Raw genomic sequence first — 24,134 nt, 5'->3', positions numbered from 1 at the left:
AAAAGAAATGAACACAGGAGAAGAGTGGAGATGAATCAAGTAATGGAGGGCACTGTCACAGAGGGCTGGAAAGGGTTAAGCCATTTAAACTGAATCCTATAGAGAAGTTTTTCCAATCAATTTCCCTTTCTCCAAGGACACACAAAAATGAGGACAGAAGAGAAATAAGAAAAATGTTATATAGGAAAGAAGTTAATTCTTATGACTTTGGGGAACATAAAAACTGCAAGCTGAGTAAACAAATTAAAGAAAAAAATTTATTCGTTTCCAAATAGATTCGGATTTTCAGAAAATGAAAATGTATCTGTTACATATCTGTAAGAGTTTGTTCTCACTTCCCTCTCTCATTTCTTTTTTTTTTTATGGACTTTAAAATAAAACAAGTCTACTAGGTTGTTTTCACAGATAGAAAAACTAGGTTCACCATTTCTCTCAAAAATTGGCTACAAACTACTTTAAAATGACCACTTAAACTCCCAGACGACAGAGTCAGCTCAAAAATCTTAGCTTTATTCATCAAAACTATCAGCACATCTGTGTGAAGAGATACTGGGGGCTTCCTCAGTGATTAAGGAATTACCAATATTGAAGGAGAGAAGTCTGCTCAGGGTACTAAAATCTCATTGAGTGCATTCATTAGTAATGCATTTATTTAAATCTCACACTGCTAGGCACTAGTCAAAGAACTGGGAAGTCTAAGAAGAAAACATCATTTCTGTCCTCAAGGAACTTATCCTTCAACTAAAGATCTCTCTACTACCTACCTATGTACCTATTAACACACACACACACACACACACACACAATACACCTCATATAACGATGAATAAAAACAATATGATAAATGTTTTAATGGAAATCTGAAAAAATTGCAAGGGGAAAAGAGTTGTAAATATCAACTCAGCCCATGGCAGGGGAGTGCTGGGTCATGGAGTTGATGAGGGAAGTGAAGGAAGGTAAAACTTCATGGAAAGATGATATAGGAGCTGGCTCTTAAGGATAAAAATTAGGAATGTAGTGTAGTGCGAGAGGTAAGGTGAGGCTGAGCAGACAGGTGTTTGTTCAATTATGATGGGCTCCAAATAAAGAGTTTGAGCTTTATTTTGTAGAAGACATGAATTGATAGAGTTATATCTAGAGAAGGGGGTTGGCAAAATTTTCTCAAAGGGCCAGAAAGTAAATAATTTAGGCTTGCCGGCCACACTACAACTTTGTTGCAACTATTTAACTCTGCCAGGGGAGCACAACAGCAACCTCAGACAATATGTGATTAAGTGGGTGGTGGCTCAGTTATAATAAAACTTTCTTTACAAAATCAGCTGGCCGCCTGCAGGTTAAAGTTTGCTGAGGTAAACTCTGGGGATGGTTAGGAAGCAGTCCAGGTGAGAGATGATGAAGGCCTATTTTGAGGCAGTGAAACTGGAAATAATAAAAAGGAAATGGTTTTTGATGTTTAGGAGCAGAACCAATAGCACTTCATGAATAAGAGGCATCAAAGATATCATGAAGTCTCCAGTTTAAGAGTAAACAGTGGGGCTTCCCTGGTGGCGCAGTGGTTGAGAGTCCGCCTGCCGATGCAGGGGACACGGGTTCGTGCCCCGGTCTGGGAGGATCCCACATGCTGCAGAGCGGCTGGGCCCGTGACTCATGGGCCGCTGAGCCTGCGCGTCCGGAGCCTGTGCCCCGCAATGGGAGAGGCCACAACAGTGAGAGGCCAGCGTACCGCAAAAAAAAAAAAGTAAACAGTGATGCTCTTAAGTGATACAGTGGAACTGTAGCTAGAGGCATATTTAAATTCTGGAACAAGAGCACTACTTCAGAAAGGTTCCTTTACCCTTTTAAAGCTGAGGGAGGAACCATGATTCAGGAGTTCTTTGGAAGAACAGTGTGGCAAAAGACTAAGATTTGTAGTTCCTAAATCCAATTAAAGGGTTCTCATTCTTGTTAAGATGTAGTAAGCACATTCTAGTGTATCTTTCCCACTGATTCAACTAAAAACCCCAGACAAAATATGTAAAGCAACTATTGGAGAATTCTGAACAGTAAATGAGAAGGTAGACAGAACAGTAAAATCAATACTCAAAAGAAGGACCACAGAGTGGTGAGTTACTTGTTTTTATTTTTTGCCTTTTCTATCTCCTGGCTTAGCCTTCCCTGCCTCCTGGAACTGCAAATGGAAACAGACAGAAAAAGCTCCAAGAAAAGCTCCTCTCATCAGAGGACTGGGAAGAGGACCTTCTGTGGGATGGAGTACTTTTTTTTTTGCGGTACGCGGGCCTCTCACTGTTGTGGCCTCTCCCGTTGCGGAGCACAGGCTCCAGACGTGCAGGCTCAGCGGCCATGGCTCACGGGCCTAGCTGCTCCGCGGCATGTGGGATCTTCCCGGACCGGGGCACGAACCCATGTCCCCTGCATCAGCAAGCAGACTTTCAACCACTGCGCCACCAGGGAAGCCCGGATGGAGTACTTTTGACTCTTCTGGTCCACTCTGAGTCCCAGGGACAAAGCTGTAAACCTGAAGTGTGACAATAGGGGCAATCACAGTGGCAGCAGCAACAGCTTCCATTTTTCTCTTTTCTTTCACTGCTTTGTCCCCAGGGAGACCAACTGTACATAGTACATCATAGTGTGGAGGATCAAGCCTTGGCTCTGAGTACTTTGGCTTGGATCAAGTGAGAGTACTAGGAAAAGGAGCCCCTGGGAGATGGGAAGAGTGAGAAATATCAGAGAGAGGAAGGAGATGGAGGAAGGAATTTTTAAATTCTGTGTATGACTTCCTTGGGCTCACCCCCAAGCTGCACATGTGTAGAATGAACTAGAATCAACATAACAAAGATTCTGATAAATGAATTATGGTATAGATAAATGTCCATGTCCCAGACTCTCCCTGGGTGACATACATGCAGGAAAGACCAGGAAAGTGCTGCAAAGGCTTTGATAACTAAACTGACCTTCAAAAGGTGGCTCAGGACTTGAGGTCCGAAACTAACTGATTTTCTGCTAAAATAAAAATAGTCAATATTCTCCAGAAGATGAACTCTCATAATATTCAAAATGCCCAGGATATAATCCAAAATTACTTGACATTCAAAGAACCAGGAAACCTAAACAAATCTCAAAGGGGAAAGGCAATAACAGATGCCAATTCCAAGACGATTCAGTTGTTGAAATTATAGGCAAATACTAAGAAATAGCTATTACAACCATGCTACTTGAAGTAAAAGTGAACACTCGTGAAATAAATAGAAAGATACATGTTCTTTGCAAAGAAATTGAAGCTATTAAAAAAACAGCCAAATAAGAATTTTAGAATTATATAATAAAAATAAAATTTCACTGGAAGGGCTCAATAGTTGAATGGAAATGATAGAGGGGAAGCAAAGGACTTGAAAATGGATGAAGCGAAATGATCCAATCTGAAAAACAGAAAGAACAAAAATTGAAAAAAAAAAAAAAAACCCCAAAAAACAAACCAGGGTCTGAGAAACTTATAAAATGATACCAAAAGGTCATAAAACTGGCCATCCATAAAACTGGAGTCCCAAAAGAGAGAATCAGTGCAGAAAATATATTTGAAGAAATAATGCCTGAAAACTTCCCAAATTTGGTGAAGGAAATAAGTTTATAGATCCAAGAAACTCAGCAAACCCAACCAGGATAAACTTAAAGAAAACCATGCCCATATATATCATAACTGAACTGCTGAAAACCGAAGATAAAATCTTGAAAGCAACCAGAGACAATTACACATTACACACAGGGGAACAATTTAAATGACTACAGATCTCTCATCAGAAACAATGGAGGCCAGAAGAAAGTAAAACAACATTTTTAAAGTACTGAAACAAAGATACTGTCCAAACAAAGACACTATCCAGCAAACATTTCCTTCAGGGATGAAGGTAAAATAAAGATGAAGGAAAACTAAGAATTCTTCATTATTAGATCTGCTCTAAAAGAAATACTAAAACAAGTTCTTTAGGTTGAATGAAAATGTTAACAGGAAAATTGAGAATTTCAGGAATGAAGAAAGACCAACAGAAATGGTAAATATCTGAGTAAATATAATAGATTATTTTTAACCTCTTAAATTCTTTAAAATAGATATGACTTAAAAATTATGACATTATCCGATGGAGTTTTTCAATGTACCTAGATGTAATACCTATGACACTATAATGTAAAGTGGAGAGGTCGTAAAGTTCCTATATTTAACTTGAAGTGGTGAAATACTCACTTTAAGTAGACCATGAAAAGTTGCTTTTTGTAATCCCAAAAGCAACCTCTAAAAAACTACACAAAGAGATATAGTAAAAAAAAAAAAAAAAAAAAAAGCCAATATATTAAAAACATAGAGTACTTAGAAACATAAATCTAATTAAAAATAAATTCCACTTTTAAAGGAGAAATGCTCGAGTCCTCAGCTCTAATTCAAAAAACAGAGGAGTTATTATTTTTAATATACCAGTGACCTGCCCACTTCCCCCAACCTGAGCCAAAAGACACAATTACCTGTGAAGTTCTGTGCTTTGAGGTGCAGATCGTAGAGTTTGTGGATATAGCGTATATACATCTCTTCCTTGTTCAGTTCAGTCTTATAGAAGTTCTATAAAAAAGAGTACAAGCATGGATAATTCCTCAACAATTAGGTTGTCAAGTATCTGCCTTTTACTCTGCTTGAAGTTTTGATATCTTGAACCAAGAGAACAGATGAATTTTTCTGTATAAATGTCTTTAAAAAATTAAGTAAGGAGACCCAGTGACATATTTTTTAACTCAGCACTGTCTGTATTAAACATTATTTATCATTTATTGAATAGGCTGGTAATTCCTGGGGGGATGTTATTACCACTGATTCACATTTCATTTGTTACTTTCTGTTGTTTTTTGTTAGTTTAACTGCCAGTGGACAATCAGCCTATTCAACTAAAAATATTAAAATATGTAAGAGATTAACCTGTTTATTAATTTGATCATGGATAGTCAAAGGATAATTTCTTTAATTTTAAACTTAATTTAAAGGTTTCCAGTTTATGACTACAACATAAAGGGATTAATAAGAGATTTTATTTCAAATTACTGTTACAGGGCCATGCTTATTGAAAATATTTGGTTTATTAAAAAAAGGTATCCGGATCTTATTAAACTTCTCTAAACTGTTTTAACATTTGTCACCAAAAACTCAACTCTGACCTACCTGGACATATTACATTGCCATTTTAAAGGTACACTTTATAGGCATCCACATACACTCCTTTACCACATCAGACAGTACATTAGTCCTCACTGAACTTAGTAAACATACGAGCAAAAGTGTAAGAAGCTGGAGTCCAGCAAAAGCATGATGCTGTGAGACTCTACATAAGGCAATTTTAGAAAGCAGATCATTGTTCATTTTGAAATCCCTGCTAAAGCCATCTGAACTGCTATCATTACTACTGCTGTTGTTTTATTTTATTTTATTTTTTTGCTGTTGTTATTTTGACAGATGCTACTTGGTGTGTAGAAGAAGGGAACATGAATAGTGATGGGGGGATAAATCTGCTGACTTGAAGCAGTGACAGGCTTTTCTAGGGGGGGGAAAGTCCAGGAATTCTAAACGTTTTTGAATTTGATTAGCTAGAGAGGTGCTTTGGTAATGGACCAAACTAGCCAATGTGGCTGCTTAAATTGTACTTGGGCTCAAAGCCTGAGGAACTTCTGTCAATGTACTTTCTGGCCACTACCTAACAGGCGTCCATTCTTCAGTATGAGGACTCTTCTAACCTTGAGACACTGACATTTAGTTGAACACATCATAAAAAAATATTTTTTCCAATTTATACCATTATCCTTCCCCTTTTCGTCTTGTGCCTTGTAGATCTTGGCATTCTTTAAAAAGCTAAGTAAACAATGCTCTTCATATCTCTACTATAACCAAAATCATTTTAATTAGCAAGAATTGTTGTACCATAAACATAAATTTAACAACCTCATAGCAGGCTTTTATGTTATTAAAGGATAATTTGTTCTAATAACTCTCTGGTAAGAAGCGTATTTCTTTGGGAACCAAATAAGTGATCACTCTGTAAATGAACAGTTCTTGAAAAAAAAGAAAAGCTCTCTCCAGTCAGCAGATGAGAATCTTTCACATGTGTCTGGCAAAATTAGTGACACAAAGAACAAAACAATAATTACATTTCCTTGTATTAGTCATGTCAAAGATCACCCATTTTTACCAGCCTAATACTACAGTTTAACTCTGATCTTGTAAAGAAAGCCAGAGCTCTCCTGAAGACAATCTGGAATTGATCTTTCCAAAAAGTTAAGAAAAATCTCTAGGAGGGAGGGAGTGGTTAAAAAGAACCATATTGCAGCTAGAAATCAAAAACTTTCCATATGGAGTAGAAGCTAAAAAGATTAGCTTCAAAGTTATATATTTTGTCCTTTAATAATAAGTAGTCGGGTGCTGGCTGAAATTAGAACAGCTTTCAAAGCGTTAGCATTTTCTATACGGATATTCTTTTTTAAAAAAATATTTATTTATTTTTGGCTGCGTTGGTTCTTTGTTGCTGCGCGTGGGCTTTCTCCAGTTGCGGCGAGCGGGGGCTACTCTTTGTTGCGGTGCTCAGGCTTCTCATTGCGGTGGCTTCTCTTGTTGCGGAGCACAGGCTCTAGGGCGCATGGGCTTCAGTAGTTGTGGCACATGGGCTCAGTAGTTGTGGCTCGCGGGCTCTAGAGCACAGGCTCAGTAGTTGTGGTGCATGGACTTGTGGTGCATGCTCCATGGCATGTGGGATCTTCCAGGACCAGGGCTCAAACCCATGTCCCCTGCATTGGCTGATGGACTCTTAACCCCTGCGCCACCAGGGAAGTCTGATAAGGACTATTCTTGGTCAGTGCAAAACTAGCAAGATAAATTCATTGTCTCAGGTGGATACTGACGGGGCCACTGATTTTATTTATTAAGTCTCTGGCTTATTCCTACTGGGAAACTAGAATAAACACATTTAGGTGGAAGTATTCATTCTTTCATCCGAGGAAATGACCTCTCCTGTTATACCGGTTGAGGAAATGAACCTAGGGTCTACATTTATTTGTGTACCTCTAAACAGAGGACGCTGTGAAAGGAGATGGAGACAATGGAAGACGATTCCTTTGGAAAAAGGTAAAGGCTTTCCTTTGAGGCTATTTATGAGACTTTGTGTTTGGAGTTGGGGTAGAGTCAAGATTAAGGAGATAAACTGAGAAAACCTGAAGCTGACAGAGCACTTGGCTTTTCTCCCCAGATACTGATGTACAAGCAGGGACGTGGAAGGAGATCAGGCTGAGGACCTTGACCCTGGTGAAAGGCCCGCAAAAAGCTGGGAAAGCACAGAAAGGAAATTTAAAAGTGGAAATGACTGTGCTCAAGGTTAGAAATAAGTGCTAAGAGGAGAGATAATGGGTTGACCCAGTGAGCTTGGCCTGATGGCCTGCAGGTTACTATTGGGTCTGACGATAAGAATTACGGAAGAAACTGCATAACAAGAAGTAGCCTGATAGAGGATGATCAGGTCTTACTATTTTTAGCAACTGATATTGGAGGTGGAGGTGTAACAATTAAATGCAAAAATGAAGAGGAAGTGGTAGGCGTGGTAAAAAAGGATAAAGTCATATACTCAGAGATGTAGTACAGTGAGAAAACAAATTAGTGAAACAGATTAAAAAGACAGCCATAAGAAAGCAAAAAATCCTGAGCTCTGAAGAAGGGCTGTGAGGGGAATAAACAAAACAAAACAAAAAAACCTGAAATCGATGAGCTAAGACAGGACAGAATCAGAATGGGGGACAAAACAAATTTTAAGGTGCAGACAAATAGAGAAAAAAGGGCATGTGAGAGACTCATGGATCAGACTAAGAGTTAGAATTCTGTCTGTGCAAGTACTTAGAATAGATGGTGAGGTTTCATCTATTCTGCAAAACAAGAAAAACAAACCATGATATTCACTAATTTAGAACCAAAGCAGTCACAACGCATTCCTGTATTTTAAATCTGATTAAGGTAAATTATCAAAAGCATCAATTTATACTATGTTAAAATTTGAAAAAGGAATGTGAATGTATAATCCTTCTTTTGCTCTGTAGTGAGAATACCATTCTATTTGATAATTAGTTATGAGACATTTCAGTACAAATTTTGTGTTCCTAGAACTGTTCTGTTGTAGCCTATTATCCTTACCCAATATTTATTTTTATTCTCAAAAACGTCTTGTTTGGGTGAGAAATTATGTGGTCATCCTAGTTATAATCCACAACTTAACAACAGCGGTATTATGGATTTAATTTGCAAAGAAGCTAGAGAGTGAAAATTCATGTGCTAAATAGGAAACTGTCATTTGTTCAGAAAAGAACATTAATATTTATTAAAACCTAGAATACATATAAGAAGGGCAGAAAGAAACTGTCTACACAAAAGTGAAAAGACTTTTCTCCAGGGACATCATGCTTTTCCCTAGGAGAGCAACAAAAGACTCCAGGGCAGAGGAGCGATGCAACAGGAGAAGCCTGGCGTCACTCTGGGATTTTACAGTGGGACCATTCTGCAGTGTTCGAAGCTCAGAATTTTCTGGCATTTAATTCAACCTGAAGCAAAAACATATCGAAACTCTTTTAAGAAACACCCAGATAAAGACACATGGTGGCTGATAAACAAAACAGTATTTCTGTGAAAAAGCAAACGTTAGGATATAAGGAGGAAAAGGGAAATTGTTTACGAACCAGGAGGCTCACGGTGCAGCCAATCTTTTTGCCATCTACCTCGCCCATTTTCATGCAGTCCCTAAAAACAAAAAGCAAGAGTCAGAACACAGAACTTCCTTCCTAGGGGTGAACACAGTTTGTTCTTTTAGGAAGAAAAAATAAAAAAGGATCTGTCAGAGACTAGAGGCAATTTGCAAGTTGCTGTTCAGATGAGGCTCGTGAGGCTCGGCAGAATAGAGGCAGTGCCCCAGGAAGCGTGAGCTTGGGAGAGGCTGGGGAGGGGGGCGGTCAGACCCTGCTGAGCACCAGCGTCGCTGAGAATTTCACTGCCAGGTGGACTGTGCTCCCTCTCAATAGACGGGGGCTCCAGGAAGGGGAGGAGTGAAGGTGTGTTATTACACACCTCTTACTTGGGGTGAGAAGGATCTGCTAAGCCTGGCCATCAGCAGTGAGAATGAAGCGTTTATTCTTAAAACACCATGCGTTTAAGTGGGATGAACTGCTTCAACAGTTTAGATCATTTCCAAATCAAAAAATGACTCTGAAAGCTAACGGTGTGAGTTTCATCCCCCCTCTCCTTTTCTAAGAAAGCAGCATGGTTGTACAATTGTTGGTTTCACTGTCATCACCCTAAGATGAACGGATCTACTGGTTCTAACGGGTGAGTCTAAACACCAAGAAAAAAGATTTCTTTAATAACAGGACTGTCTCAATTCACTGAGACTTTAAAAGAACTGTCAAAACCCATACAACAAAACATAAAAAAGGAAAAGCAAAGAAAAAACTCTGAACCAGCTAGTTAGAGGTCTGTTATTTTACTGCTCAAGGTTCCACGGTCTGATTATCAATTCTTTGAGTGATTAACCCAAGGGCAATGTCGACTGTATTCTAACTCTCAGACTTTCTCAGGGGAGCGCGGCATATCTGGAAAACCGGGAGGGCGGGGGGTGGGCTCGGCTTACCTGTAATCTAACAACCTCTCCATTAGACGAGTTACAGTGGCGATTAATGAAACACCACTCTCCCTCCATGTTTCCCGCTCAATTTTCTTTAGTAGACTGGAAAAGAAAGAACCCAGGGCATTTTCAACATTTATTTTTATCAGTCACCATGACAACCATTTTACTTTCATCAATACCTTAAATGCCTTAGCAACCACTGCAACATCTCACAAGTAGCACAATTTGCAAACAATGTCTTACCTAGGATAGGGACCAAATAGTGGAATTCTAATCCAGGAAGCATTGACAAAGCAAATTGATTTTCATTATCCAAGTCATCAAATACGAACACATGCATATAAAACATATTTTCAAAATATGCAAGCACCTCACAGCTCAAAGACATTGTTTCCTAGCTTCTCTCTTCCACTAACAGAGGCTTGCACCTCACCACACCAAACCACACTGCGAAAAGCGAAAACAGGAGTGCCTCTAAGTTTACTTTTAAGTAAGATCTTGCTTTATTCACATAAAAATGTTTTCCTACCTCTCAGTGGAATGCATCTTCATCCAAGCAATTTTACTGCAATGCAACTGCTACAGGAAAATCCTTGTACAGACGGTATGACGTTTTGCGTTTTTTTCCTTTCACTTAACATTTGCCCACTCAATACATATTGTACTATCTGTGCACTCACTCAACAGTTTCATTCATTTTGTCATTAATCACAGAGGATTTTCTATGTGGTTGTTACAGCAGATTGATGACAAGTACCGAACCACATCTCTCCTCCTACATTTTCCCTAATCTTAAGCACCTTGGAGCAGAGGCACTGCTATGTAAACACAAAACAATAACAATCATAATAATTAGGCTCTGTTTTACTTTGACTCCCACCTCTCGGCAAATTAACCATATACTTGGCAAAAACCTTTACGACTGAACTTTCCCCAAAAGAAAAAAGTAAGAACATAGGCATGACAATATGAGGATACTTTGCCCTCCTAAATTTAATGATCATTATTTCTAAAATGTTGTTCCCCTTTCATCTTGGTTTCAGGAATAACATAGAGAGAAACCATTTCGTACAAGTACCATCTCAGCCTATCCTATACTGTGCTTTGTAGAAAAAAAGCTATTTTGTCAAAGCTGTTTTTTTTTTGCTCTGTGGCTACGTTCTCTCTCAATCTTCCTTCCCACTCCCCACTGCTTCTTCTTGCTATTACCATTCCAGTGCCCAGCCCTCTGTCTTATCTCCTCATCTGGTGTCTATGCATCCCTGATCATTTGTTTTTCTGGTTTATTCTGAACTGTTTCCTAGATTAAGGAGGGGAAGAGGGGAAGAAATAGCACATGAGGGATGGAACTCACCCTGACTAATCCCCCAGGGAAAGGTCCCCTAGTTTGTTCTAAATGTATTTTCTTTTAAAAAGCCTCTGAGAAGCACCTGTTTCAAGCTTAAACGCCAAACTGGTATTGAACCAAGTACTCAAATGAAAATCTGCCTGCCAAAGCAATGCAGGATGATGGAGAAATCTTCCCAAGTGACAGCCCACACCTCATATACTTTAGAGGCTGAAAAACAAAGAACTCAAGTTAGGTAATAATTCTAAAAATATATAGAGACTTCTTTTACAGGCATGAGTTTCATTAATTTGCACAGCCTCTGGCTGCAGGAAGAAATCTGAGCTACAGAATCCTCTTGTAAAAAGAGGCACAGCTCTGCACAGCCTGTTCCCTTGACTAACACAAGACCCAAATATCAGGACCAAGCCTAGAACCCAGTTCATCTGCTTTCTCGGCCAGGCTAGTTCTTTCTGTGGGGAAGCTTGCCCTCCCAGTTTACCTGATACACACTGATAAGGAGAAGCTATCAGACAAGAAGAGAAGAGTCTCTCTAGATAACCTGGGTGACACTGATCTACAATTTGGTATATTTCTATTTGGTCTATAATCATGCTGATGTGCCCATGGTGAGTACACAGGGAACTCATCTAATCACAGTGCAAGGTGATTTCTTCTTTTCTTTTTTTGAGGCACTAAAATGATGAATGGTTGCTACATGAACTAATGCACTAGACTTTACATACATGTCAAAAGATCATTAACTATGCATCATTCTTTTCTAATGTTTTTAAACCATTTTTAAAAACGGCAGTATAGTTGATTTACAATATTGTGTTAGTCTTAGGTGTACAGCAAAGTGATTCAGTTATATATATACATATATATGTATTCATTCTCAGATTATTTTTCATTATTGGTTATTACAAGACATTGAATATAGTTCCCTGTGCTATATAATAGGTCCTTGTTTCTATTTCATATACAGAAGTATGTGTATTAGGATAAATTAGGATAAACTCCTAATTTATCTCCCCCCCCTACTCCAAGGTGATTTCTTATTGCTAATTGATAGGCAATGGGACTCCATAACATTGAAGAGCAGGATAAGCCACGGTCCTGCAGGATGACACACTGCCCAACAGGCTTTTACTCTGTGAAGGAATATGAAGGGTGTAGAATTTGACCCTCAGTCTACCTCTCTCTGTATCCTAACAGGATTGTGTGGAGGCCAACACTTATATGAAACACCTGTGTCTGTGCACACTTCTTAATCCAAAGAGTTAGATACCTAAGTATGTGCTACATGGCTAATCCTCTGTCTGCAAACTATAATTAAATGTGTGATCACTAAACAAAGATCTATGAAATGATTTGGAGTCTTACTGAATTATTTAGAGCAACACACGATAGAGCACAGTAAAGGACTGAGGTGGAGGTTACCTCTTCCGGAAAGCCCCTTTAGAACCCCCGAGGCTACTGGTACCCCACTGTGTTCTCCTACAGCACAGTCACTGCTGCATCTCCAGCCTTAGAAGAGCACCTAGCACAGGAAGATGCTCAACAAATGAAGCTGAATGAGTGAATGAAGTGGATCCAGGGAAGCAGAATTTCATTCTGATACCTTATTCTGAATATCACATGGATGACAATGATCCACAATTTCAGCATTATCAAATCCTGACCCCTATTTATTCCAAAAAGATGTAGCGTGGGTAAATGCAGATAATGTGAGGGTCAGCGAAAGATGAGTTCTTAGGAAGGAAGTTACTATATAAATTTACAGTCTCATTCTAAGGAGGTTACTTTGGCAAGTACATACTACATTTTCAGTACATACTACATACATAGTACATACTACATACATAGTACATACTACATTTTCAGGAAGCAGTGAGCTCCTTTCAGCTTCTGAACAAATTTTAAGAAGTTTTAGACATGAAATACAGAGAGCAAACGAGAATCTGTACCATAGTGGCATGTGTTCCTAATTCATAATGTGTGCAGTGACTCACTGTGATTATACTAATTCATTGTGATTTCTATTGCCAGAAAAGCATTTTATTGTTTCCTGAAATATAGTTGGATTTTCACTTTCTTTTCTGAGCCCAGGTAGTAATGAAAGAAAAATATTTATAGTAATATTTCTAGTAATATGTTAAAAATCAACAAAAGAATAAAAATCTCCATGGAATGAATCAGGCACCTTAAAATAGTCCTAATTATAGAGGCTTAATATTGTAATTATTGGTTTGATTTTAACGTCAAGGTACATCTTCTATTTCAAAGCCATATTTACACACAAGCAATCCAAACTGCATGCTATCAGGCCTTTATTAAAGTTGATAAGAGGCACTATGGAGCTATGTGAGTGTTTATTAATCTTGTGAATTTATCATACATAATTAATCACAAATCTCAAGAGATTCATTTTACTGAGTGTTTTCTCATTTTAGTTCTTTGTTCAAACCAAGGACTAGTAACTGAACTGAGAGTGGTTTTCAAAAGCAATTTATTATATTGGATGAGGTTTTAATCAGAATTCTTGCTAAACTCCAGCTGTCACGAAAGACAGATGCTTTGTACACTAGAATGAACGAGGGCTTGGTGAATGATTATTAAAAGTTCCAGTTTAATTACAGTATCAGAGGAAAATGGCGTTGTTCAGGACTCAGTACAAAGAATGTATTTTATCATCCACCACTACCACAAGAAATCTGTGTACCCCTTCTTGGCTTTTCCTTTCAATATAATTTTCTTAAAAGCTTCAAGAATGATTTTGAATCAGGCAAGTTGAAATCTATCAGTCACTAGTAATACTTTTCAAACCTATATATTAATGTATCCACTGCCCTAAACTTACGATCATAAAACGAATTACAGAATTTTGTGTTTGGCTATCAGTACTAAAGCATTAATATTTAGTTTTAGGTGATACTTGGGTGTAAATATAAGTAAAAGCGTATTTTGTGATAGAAAAATGTATTGCTAAATTGTTTTTGCACTTATGAAAGAACCGCAAACATTTCCCAAGCACAAAGAACTGGTTCTTCCTTCAAAAAGAAACACTTCATAAGTATAAGAGGTTTGAAAATGACTAAGATCCATAGAAAGCGGTAGAGGAAACGAGTGCTAGAATTAAAATCCTAAAGCACTAGAACCTTCTATGTATCCTCTCTGGCCATTTCACACAGTGGATGAATACTTGGTATAAGCACTTCATCTCATGATAGTGATCACATTCTTTCCTTAGTAAGATAACCTCAAAGTCTCCTTACAATATCATTTCTCTATCCTCCATACAAATCCTAATCACAGAATTTACTAAAAACGACTTGCTTCTGTGATATTCTAATAAGAAACATTTAGGAAGAAATTAATAATGCTGAATGAGCAGTAAGTATCGATGAATTAAATGAATTGTTGAAGAACAGATGCAAACTGGGTTAATTTTCCCAACAGCAAAGCAACCAAGGATATCTCGTTTCGGAAAGCGCTGTGCACAAATACTACAATCACACCACTATCGTGTCTTTTCCTCTCCCACTCGTGACCCTATTTAAAATCATTATCTTGCAGCCCCAGTGTAAAAATTACTAGGCATGAGAAGAGTGGAATTTGTTATATGACGCTTGCAACCTGCCCTAATCAGAGATTAATACAAGGAGGTATGTCTAATTCTCAACATAACAAGATCCATTCGCCAGTTAAGCAATTCTCCTTTATTTCACACTCCACAAAGACAAAGCACTCCTGTGAGACCCGAGCTGTCTTTGTAGCTCTCAGCTGCTTAGCACTGACACCAAATCCCCGGAACAGAATCCACTTGAGATAAACATGTTACTCACATACTGTTGAAGAGCTCACGGTATGTTTCATCACCTTTGCCTTCTGACATCAGGCTGTCCAGTTTGTCAATGAGCTTGGCTTCCACCTGAAACAGACCCAAATGTTACTCTCCTTCCTCCCTTTCACAAGTAGGATTTTCTAGGTATATCGAAACATATTTATTTCTGCACAGGAAAAAGCCATAGTAAATTTTGTGAAAGCGACATTATCAGCTGTGGTTAACAGGAGACGACACCCCCTTGGAATTCTAGGGGGCCAATTTAGATGCAGGCACATACTTCAAACTCCCGGTAGGGTAGCATGTGCTGTCGCCAAAGACTTCTATTTGTTGATTCAAACACAAATGCCTGCAGCCCAGCTTAAATGTTTGAATTCTTTATTTAGGAGCTGTAAAAGCTGGCAAGTCTCATTTTTTTTAAAAAATCATGATATATATAAGAACATCAGCAAACTACCATATCCACAAACATTCATTTAAATCTTTGATGTGTTTTGTATCTATTTTCTTTCTCAAAACAGCTCGAGGTTGCACTAAATCTTTGCTAAAGTTGAGAATCTGTCCTAACCATGTACAGATGGTAGATCCATAGACATATTCTAAGTCAGCAATAGGCAGCGTGAGAGAGAAAGGACATATTTCCTGAAAACTGTAGTCAAAACATTTATATTTTCAAGAACATAAATCCTTTAGGACTTCAGTATCAGGAAGGCAGAAATAAATATCCCTCATCTGTCGGAGGCAACAGAGGAGACAGAAAATGAAGAATCTCTGCCTGGCCAGAGAGAGTTAAACAACTAGGGGTAGGGAGGGATATTTGACTTTGGCAAGGGACTAAACACAATTTCCCTTTGAATCAAATTTCAATAAGGGGATAAAGAGAAAAGGAAAGAAAAGTGGGTCTTCCCCAATACAATTTTTAAACAGCCTTTCATTCATGTACTAGCTTTCTTGAAAGTAAATGTAGAGATTGATACAGATGAAATGCCATGCTTTTGGCAACAGGAGGGTCCTATGTATGCATTCAGCTTGCTTGTACAGTTGACAATCATTTCTAAGACTTGAGAAGGCCTTCATCTGGAGAAGCAAGAAAGATCCTTCACACAGGAGAGTGCAATGACTGTGTGAAGAGATAGTAGGTCTGCTGTCTCCAATAGGAGTGACTTGGCATGGCAAAAGCAGTTGATTTCTGCTATGAGAACTGGTTTTGGAATAAGAACGTCTGTCTTTCCAAAACTGGAGCAGAGCTATTAGATCTTATGTCAAAGAGAAATGTTAGGCTCATCTCCTCAGAATTTCCTTTACAACAATTTCTACTGCTTTTCCCTTTAAATTAATTCTCAATGCTTCAAGCAAAGAGCAATAAAACATACTGTGCATCAAATGTTCAAAGCTAAGCCATTCACCAAATACAATGGGCAGACAACTGAGAGGTCAATGATTTTAAGAATCATTAACCTTCTGATTCCTCCGTGTTGTGTCTAGCTGGGAGCAAATAAAGTCTCTGCCAGTTCTTAAACACAGACCTAGGAAATCACAGGATTTTTTAGCTGAAAGGGAATGAAATTTTTTTTAGGGCTTCTCGGAGACCCAGTGAAACACACTACCAGAGAGGTGTCCGAGGCTACGCAGCTTGGGAGTAGGCAGCCCAGGCTGAAATCTGGTTCGGTGCTCATTCCGCAACTCAGAGTTGAATGCAGTGGCTCAGAGATGCTCAAAGAGAACTGAAACTCTTCCAGCTGCTCCGAGGAGCACATCCGCCTACCTGTTTAAAATTGCCACTTCGCCTCTGCTCCCAGTCCATCATATCGTGAAAAATAGGAATCATGACATTCCGGAGATCTGGCTGGGGTATCAAGGTCACTTCCAGGAAGGGGCCAATCAGGGCAGGGATGAAATGAAGCTTGTGTTCTCCTAAATTGAATACAATATTTATGTTTCAGTATATTTAGTTTGAATAAGATTTCAGAAAATTAGTATTATAGTTTGTTTAAAACTGTCGTCACGAGAATACATTCAATTACAGTTGTCTCCTCAAGCAAGAAAATATTCCCCTAAAGAGATATATAAACAGTAAATTTCCATATGTTAATATTTCTTCATTATTTTTAATTAAAAAACTAGGGATTTACCCTTTTCACAGTTTAAAAAAGCCATAAGATACAATTAAACATTACATAAATCATTGGGAATTGGTTATGTATACTATTGTACATTCACACATTAAAATTCTTATGCAATCATTAAAAATGAGGTTGAAGAATAACACAAGTGAAGTTTTTCAATATAATTAACTGAAAAAGCAAGGTACTATACAGTATACACAGGTACATCTTTCATTTAAAATGAAAATATATATAAGAGTCTAGAAGATTATATCCCCTAATACTAACCACAGTGGTTATCTCTGGGTGATGATATTACTGGTGATTTTTATATATGAAAAAGGTGGTTCCTATCTGTATTATATAATTTTCTTGCTTTTTTATATAATAAACATACAGCCTAAATAAACATTTAAACGTTGGTGCAAACAAAAAATAAACAATTTTCTGAAAAGACTACAACGTGGTAACAGTGAGCTCAAAATGGTGTTTAGCAAGTGCTCCAAGGTATGGTATCGATAATTCAGAGGAAAGGAAGGTGGAGGGTGGGCTGGACGTAGATGATTTTGTCTAGCATATGAGTGTTGAGTTCAGTCCATTATCCTAGTCATCCATGTTAAATCTCAGAGTTTCTATTTTTTTTTTTTGCGGTACGCGGGCCTCTCCCGTTGCAGAGCACAGGCCCCGGACACGCAGGCTCAGTGGCCATGGCTCACGGGCCTAGCTCTCCGCGGCATGTGGGATCTTCCCAGACCAGGGCAGGAACCCGTGTTCCCTGCATTGGCAGGCGGACTCTCAACCACTGCACCACCAGGGAAGCCCCGGATCTTTGTTTTTAATCTTTCCTGAGTCTGGCATTCCTTGACCTCTCTAACAAAGAACATCATTAGCATGCACTTATTTTATTTACCACTATTTCACTGAGTATTGTTGAATCTCCTTTTAAAAAGTGTTTTCCATTTATAGACATTTTACAATGTGATTTTCTTCTTTTAAAAATTTTTTACTATGAAAAATCTCAAATGTACACAAAATTACAAAGATTAGTAAAATCAATCCCCACATAACCATCATCTAGCTTCAATAATTAACAAATTTTTTTTGCTAATCTTGTTTCACCTATCAACCCAACTATTTTTTTCCCTGGGAAATTTTAAACCAAGTCAGAGACATCATAACATTCTACTTGTACAAACATCAGTAAGCATCTTTAACAGGTATGTCATTTTATAAATATAGAATCCCAGTGCCTTTATCACTTCTTCAAAAAAGGCAAACAGTAATTCCTCAAATTAATCTAAAACCAGCCTATATTAAAATTTTCCTGATTGTCTTAAAACATGTCATTTACAGTTGGCTTGTTTCAATCATAATGCAAACAAAATTCATATGCTCTATTTTGTGGCCTGATTTTCTAGGACAGTAGAGAAGCCATACCCACATTTAAATCATTGTGCAGGAATGTATGAGGCTAGCCTTCTTTACTGAAAACAGTTTGGGAACAAAGAATCTGTGCAACCCGTACAAGCCTTCCATCATAGAAAATTTTACTCTTATCCAATCCGCAAAGCAAAGTCTTGAGCTATGTATAGCAATGGTAAAATAAACTTCATTTAGATTATTTCTTTTTAAATCACAGATTTAGTATACTTTTCCCATCTCTAATTGTCAGCCACATGGTCTTGTTTTGAAGTATTTAGGGCACCTGCTACTTGGGCTGTTGTATATTTATTCACACAGAGCAGCCTGTTAGGGAAGTATTGATTTTTCTACAGCAGTTACAAGACACTGTGTTTGCAAATGTGGAAGAGAAGCCCACTTTATATTTAGTAAGAATGTTAGTTCAACTAAAAATAGAAAGAAAAAACTTAACCTTGCAGCATGATGAATGGCAAAGGTGGGACACAGCAGTAAAGAATAACCTCTTTCTTTGTAGACTATCCTTGCAAGTATAGGTACAAACATATAAATTTGGGGGAGAAAATTCATGCCTTCCCCCGTCTTGTTTTTTATTGAGGTAACAGTGGTTTATAACATTATATGAATTTTGGGCGTACAACATTATATTTTGACTTCTGTATATGCTACAGCATGCTCACCACCAGAAGTTTAGTTTGCATCCATCACCATACAGTTGACTCCCTTTACCCATTTCACCCTCCCCCACCTCTCTTCCCCTCTGGTAACCATTAATCCATTCTCTGTATCTATGTGTTTGTTTCATTTTGTTTGTTCATTTATTTACTTTTAATATTCTGCATTAATGAAATCATATGGTCTGACTTATTTCACTTAGCATAATACCCTCAAGGTTGTCACAAATGGCAAGATTTCACATTTCTTATGACTGAGTAGTATTCCATTGTATGTACACACAGCATCTTCTTGATCTATTCATCTGTTGATGGACACTTAGGTTGTTTCCATCTCTTGGCTATTGTAAATAATGCTGTAATGAACATAGGGGTGCATATATCTTCTCAAATTAGTGTTTTGTTTTGTTTTTTTTTTTGGCATTCTTTGGATAAATATCCAGAAGTAGCATTACTAGGTTATATGGTAGATCTAATCTTAATTTTTTGAGCAATCTCCATACTATTTTCCATAGTGGCTGCACCAATTTACATTCCCATCAACAGTATAAGAGCGTTCCCTTTCCTTCGCATCCTGTCCAGCACTGCTATTTCTTGTCTTTTTGATAACAGCCATTCTAATGGGCGTAAGGTGATAGCGCATTGTGGTTTTGATAGGAATTTCCCTAATAATTAGTGATGCTGAACATCTTTTCATGTGCCTGTCGGCCATCTACATATCTTCCTTGAAAAAGATGTCTATTCAGATCCTCTGTCCATTTTTTAATTGTTTTTTGTTGTTGTTGGGTTGTATGAGTTATTTATATATTTGGACATTAACCCTTTATTGGATGTATGACTTGCAAATATCTTCTCCCATTTGGTAGGTTGTCTTTTTGTTCTGTTGATTGTTTCTTTTGCTGTGCAGATACTTTTTAGTTTTATGTAGTCCCATTTGTTTATTTTTGCTTTTGTTTCCCTTGCCTAAGTAGACATATCCAGGAAGATATTGCTAAGACTGATGTCAAAGAGTATACTGTCTATATTTTTCTCAGAATTCTATTGTTTCAGGTCTTACATTCAAGTCTTTAATCCATTTTTAGTTAATTTTTGTGTAGGTGTAAGATGGTGGTCTAGTTTCATTCTTTTGCTGTCCAGTTTACCCAGCACCATTTATTAGAGACTGTAGTTTCTCCATTTATGTTCTTTGCTCTCTTATAGTAAATTAATTGTCCATATATGTGTGGGTTTATGTCTGGGTTCTCGGTCCTGTTCCATTGATCTGTGTTTCTGTTTTTATGCCAATACCTTGCTGTTTTGATTACTACAGCTTTCTAGTTTAATTTGAAATCAGGGAGTGTGCTACCTCCAGCTTTGTTCTTTTTCTTAGGATTATTTTGGCTATTCAGGGTCTTTTGTGGTTCTATACAAATTCTAGGATTGTTTGTTCTATTTCTGTGAAAAATGTCATTGGGATTTTGATAGAGATTGCATTGAATTTGTAGATTGCTTTAAGTAATATGGACATCTTAACAATGTTAATTCTTCCATGAGCATGGGATAATTTTCCATTTCTTCGTGCCACCTTCAATTTCTTTCAACAATGTCTTACTGTTTTCAGTGTACACATCTTTCACCTCTGGTTAAATTTATTCCTAGGTATTTTATCCTCTACTCCCCTCCCACTGCAACAGAATATTTTTTAGTCCTTCAACTAATAAATTGAAAATACTGAGGAATAACACACCTAAGAAAAGGTGTTCACTTATCACTATTTGTTTTACTCTTCAAAAATAAATCGTTTTATCAAAACCACAATGAGATACCACCTCATAGCCATTAGGGAGGCTACTGTAAAAAAACAAAACAAAACAACAAGACGAGAACAAACAAAAAAAACAGGACATAAGTGCTGACAAGGACATGGAGAAACTGGAACCCTGTGCCCTGTTAGTAGGAATGGAAAATGGTGCAGTTGTTATGGAAAACAGTATGGTGATTCCTCAAAACTTAAAAACAGAATTACCACATGAACCACTGCTCACAGGTAAATCTAGGAGCTATAATGATCAGATTTGAAAATCCTAAAGCTTTATGTTTTGTCTATACATTTCTGTATGAAACTTGTATGTATAGTGCAATATTTATATTATGTATCAATGATATATGAACTCTTGATATACATGTTGTATCAAAAAAAAAGCTTTATGTTTAAAAGTAGACTAGTCCCTAAATTATATATGCCCCTTTTTTCCTTGTCCTCAGCAGAACGCAAAAACTAACTTATTTCTAGGATATGGAAGAGTTTCCACACTTCTGAGGTAAACACCAATGACCAAAACCTGATTTTCATATATTGTCCAGTAAAATTTGTGTTTCTAAATTAGGCCAACTGGAAAGTTTCAAGTAATTGTGTATTTAGTGACTCCGGGCATTTCCTCTACTCAATTTATTTTCCAAAACTTAGTGCTTTTTGTATCTACTAAAAACTATTGAGGATTTTAAATTATGAAATCATAACAGCTTACTTGCTTTATGAAAACATGGTGAATATGTCTTTATCAAGCTTTTTACTGCTCCACACAAACTGGACAAAAAGTTTAAAATATCAGATTTAAAAACTAAGCTTTTAATAGGCATGGACCATTTTTTCTTATATCCCTCAAAATAACTTGCACATGGCCAGTGCTTTATGGATTATGTTAAATTGAATCTATTGGCCTGTTCCATTAAAAATGAAAATCTATAATTATCTGAATAAATTTTCCTTTAGCATTCAAAATACTCAATATGACATATTTATAGGTAAACCAAATTATAACTAATGTATTTTGATATTCTTACGTAACAAGCTGACTTAAGCTCTACAAAGGTGTCAAAATACCCTGAATACTTAATTTTTATTATCATATCATATTTATAAAAATATATGTTGGAAAAGAGGTTTTAACATTTCTAAACATTCTCCAATTCCAGTTGTTGTATAGTAGCAATGACCTTTAAAATTCACCTGATGTTTTGGAAGTCTCAGACTGCAACTCTAGGGAAATAATGCAGAAAGGAATGAAGTGAAGATGTACACTCACCCTATCCTTGAACTATGTCATGCTGGGAATCTGTACTTGAGTATAATAAGTCTTTTCTAACACAGTGCTAGAGCTAGCCTTTAGGGCTGGAAAAACAAAGAAAGGGGAGAGCGTTGTCTAAAGCTGTGCCTTTTAATCTTTAGCCAAGTGCAAAAGAATCACCTGGAGAACTTGTAAAAACTCAGACTGCTCTGCCCGTCTCAGAGATTCTCAGAGATTCTATTCCAGTGGGTCTGGGGAGGAGTTAGAGAGTTTGCATTTCTTACAAGCTTCCAGGTGATGCTGTCTACTGAGTATCACTGTTCTAAGAGCACTGACCTCATAACGTGTTATGGGGACCATATGCTCCAGAGATTTATCACATTCTATAGATTTCTGATGAAAACTAAGACATAACATAAAACCCAGAGGGGTAGAAATATTTTTGTTAAAGACAAAATAGAGGAGAAGAGCTCATGAAGTACACAATGACTTCTTTAGTGAGACAAAAGGTGCCAGCTTTATTCAGCAAGCCATGGGTCATGGGCCTAAGGGAACAGGTATGACGGCTTGAAGAAAGATTTATGTGGAAATAACCATACACGGCAATACTGAGATTTATCTAGAAGAGGCTAACCTGCCCTGTTTTCTAACATTCTGTCAATTTAAACGAATCTGTCCTGGTCTTATCATTCTGTTTTTTTGTTTTTTGTGCGGTACGCGGGCCTTTCACCGTCGCAGGCTCTCCCATTGCGGAGCACAGGCTCCGGACGCGCAGGCTCAGCGGCCATGGCTCACCAGCCCAGCCGCTCCGCGGCATGTGGGATCTTCCCGGACCGGGGCATGAACCTGTGTCCCCTGCATTGGCAGGTGGACTCTCAACCACTGCACCACCAGGGAAGCCTGTCCTGGTCTTATCATTTGAGCTCCAACAAGAGCCTAAACCACAACAGCATTTCAATGCAGCATTCTTTGGAAAACACTTTGCTAAATTAATGCCAAATGCAATAGGGACATTCCAAGGGTCTTGATCTGTTTTTGAAAAACAAACACACAAAGAATCAATGAAACATGAAGACTGAGAGAAGTGTTCTTCAAATAAGACAAACTGATTTTTTTTTTTTTTTTTGCGGTATGCGGGCCTCTCACCGCTGTGGCCTCTCCTGTTGAGGAGCACAGGCTCCAGACGCGCAGGCCCAGCGGCCATAGCTCACGGGCCCAGCTGCTCCGCGGCACGTGGGATCCTCCTGGACCGGGGCACGAACCCACGTCCCCTCCATTGGCAGGCGGACTCCCAACCACTGTGCCACCAGGGAAGCCCTGATGTTATTTTTGAGCTGAATCTAAAGACACCTCCTAGGCTTCTTCTGGCTGGTTTTAGACAGTCAGAGGTTACTTTCAAAGATGCTAACTCGCTTTATTTTTCCCTGAAATTATCAGCAAGCATTGAACACTGGGCTCAGTTATATATAACAAAGCTTCCTCAAATTGCCTTGTATATATTGTACATTTGAGGGATATCCTGGTCAAAAATCACTCTGTAACATGAATTGAAGTAAAATGATAATGGTTCTATTTTCACTTACAGAAAACAAATCCTGCCATTTCCAAGTTGTGCTTGGATGAGCCCAAGAGGAAAGATATAATACTTTCAGGTCATTATATATTCAATTCAAACACATCCATCACTTTAATAAATCACAAGGAGGAACTACAATGCAGTAACAGCAAATGAATACTATAAACTTGCATAGTTAACATACCAAAGTAAATACGTTATGACTTTCAATAAAGCAACCCTATGTCAATGAGATTTTAAAACAGCTTATCTTCTAAATATTGTTGTTTTCTACGCAACCAATTTGCTAGATAACATGCTCTATCTGCTGTGGTAGATTAACACAATTGGATCTAATTGTTTCTTAGCAACTGCAGATGCTTTAAAATCCTTTGGCTATACTCTTCATGATATAGGTCATTGGTTTTTAAGTTTCTAAGAGTACAGATGCTCAAGTCAATGTTTCATAAAGTTTATTCT

General features: G+C 37.8%; 1 protein-coding gene across 1 annotated transcript in view; it reads right to left on the bottom strand.

The window, feature by feature from the left end:
• The window catches only part of DOCK4 (dedicator of cytokinesis 4), a 501,134-nt gene that overhangs the window by 44,685 nt on the left and 432,315 nt on the right, over nucleotides 1-24,134 (bottom strand). The window contains 5 exon segments of the mRNA XM_032643431.1: nucleotides 4,513-4,606; nucleotides 8,740-8,800; nucleotides 9,684-9,779; nucleotides 14,856-14,941; nucleotides 16,620-16,768. Of these exon segments, the coding sequence (XP_032499322.1) occupies nucleotides 4,513-4,606; nucleotides 8,740-8,800; nucleotides 9,684-9,779; nucleotides 14,856-14,941; nucleotides 16,620-16,768 (486 nt within the window).

The sequence above is a fragment of the Phocoena sinus genome, chromosome 9 (genome assembly GCF_008692025.1).
Source record: "Phocoena sinus isolate mPhoSin1 chromosome 9, mPhoSin1.pri, whole genome shotgun sequence".
NCBI classification, from domain to species: domain Eukaryota; kingdom Metazoa; phylum Chordata; class Mammalia; order Artiodactyla; family Phocoenidae; genus Phocoena; species Phocoena sinus.
This window is presented reverse-complemented; position numbering and strand designations above follow the sequence as displayed.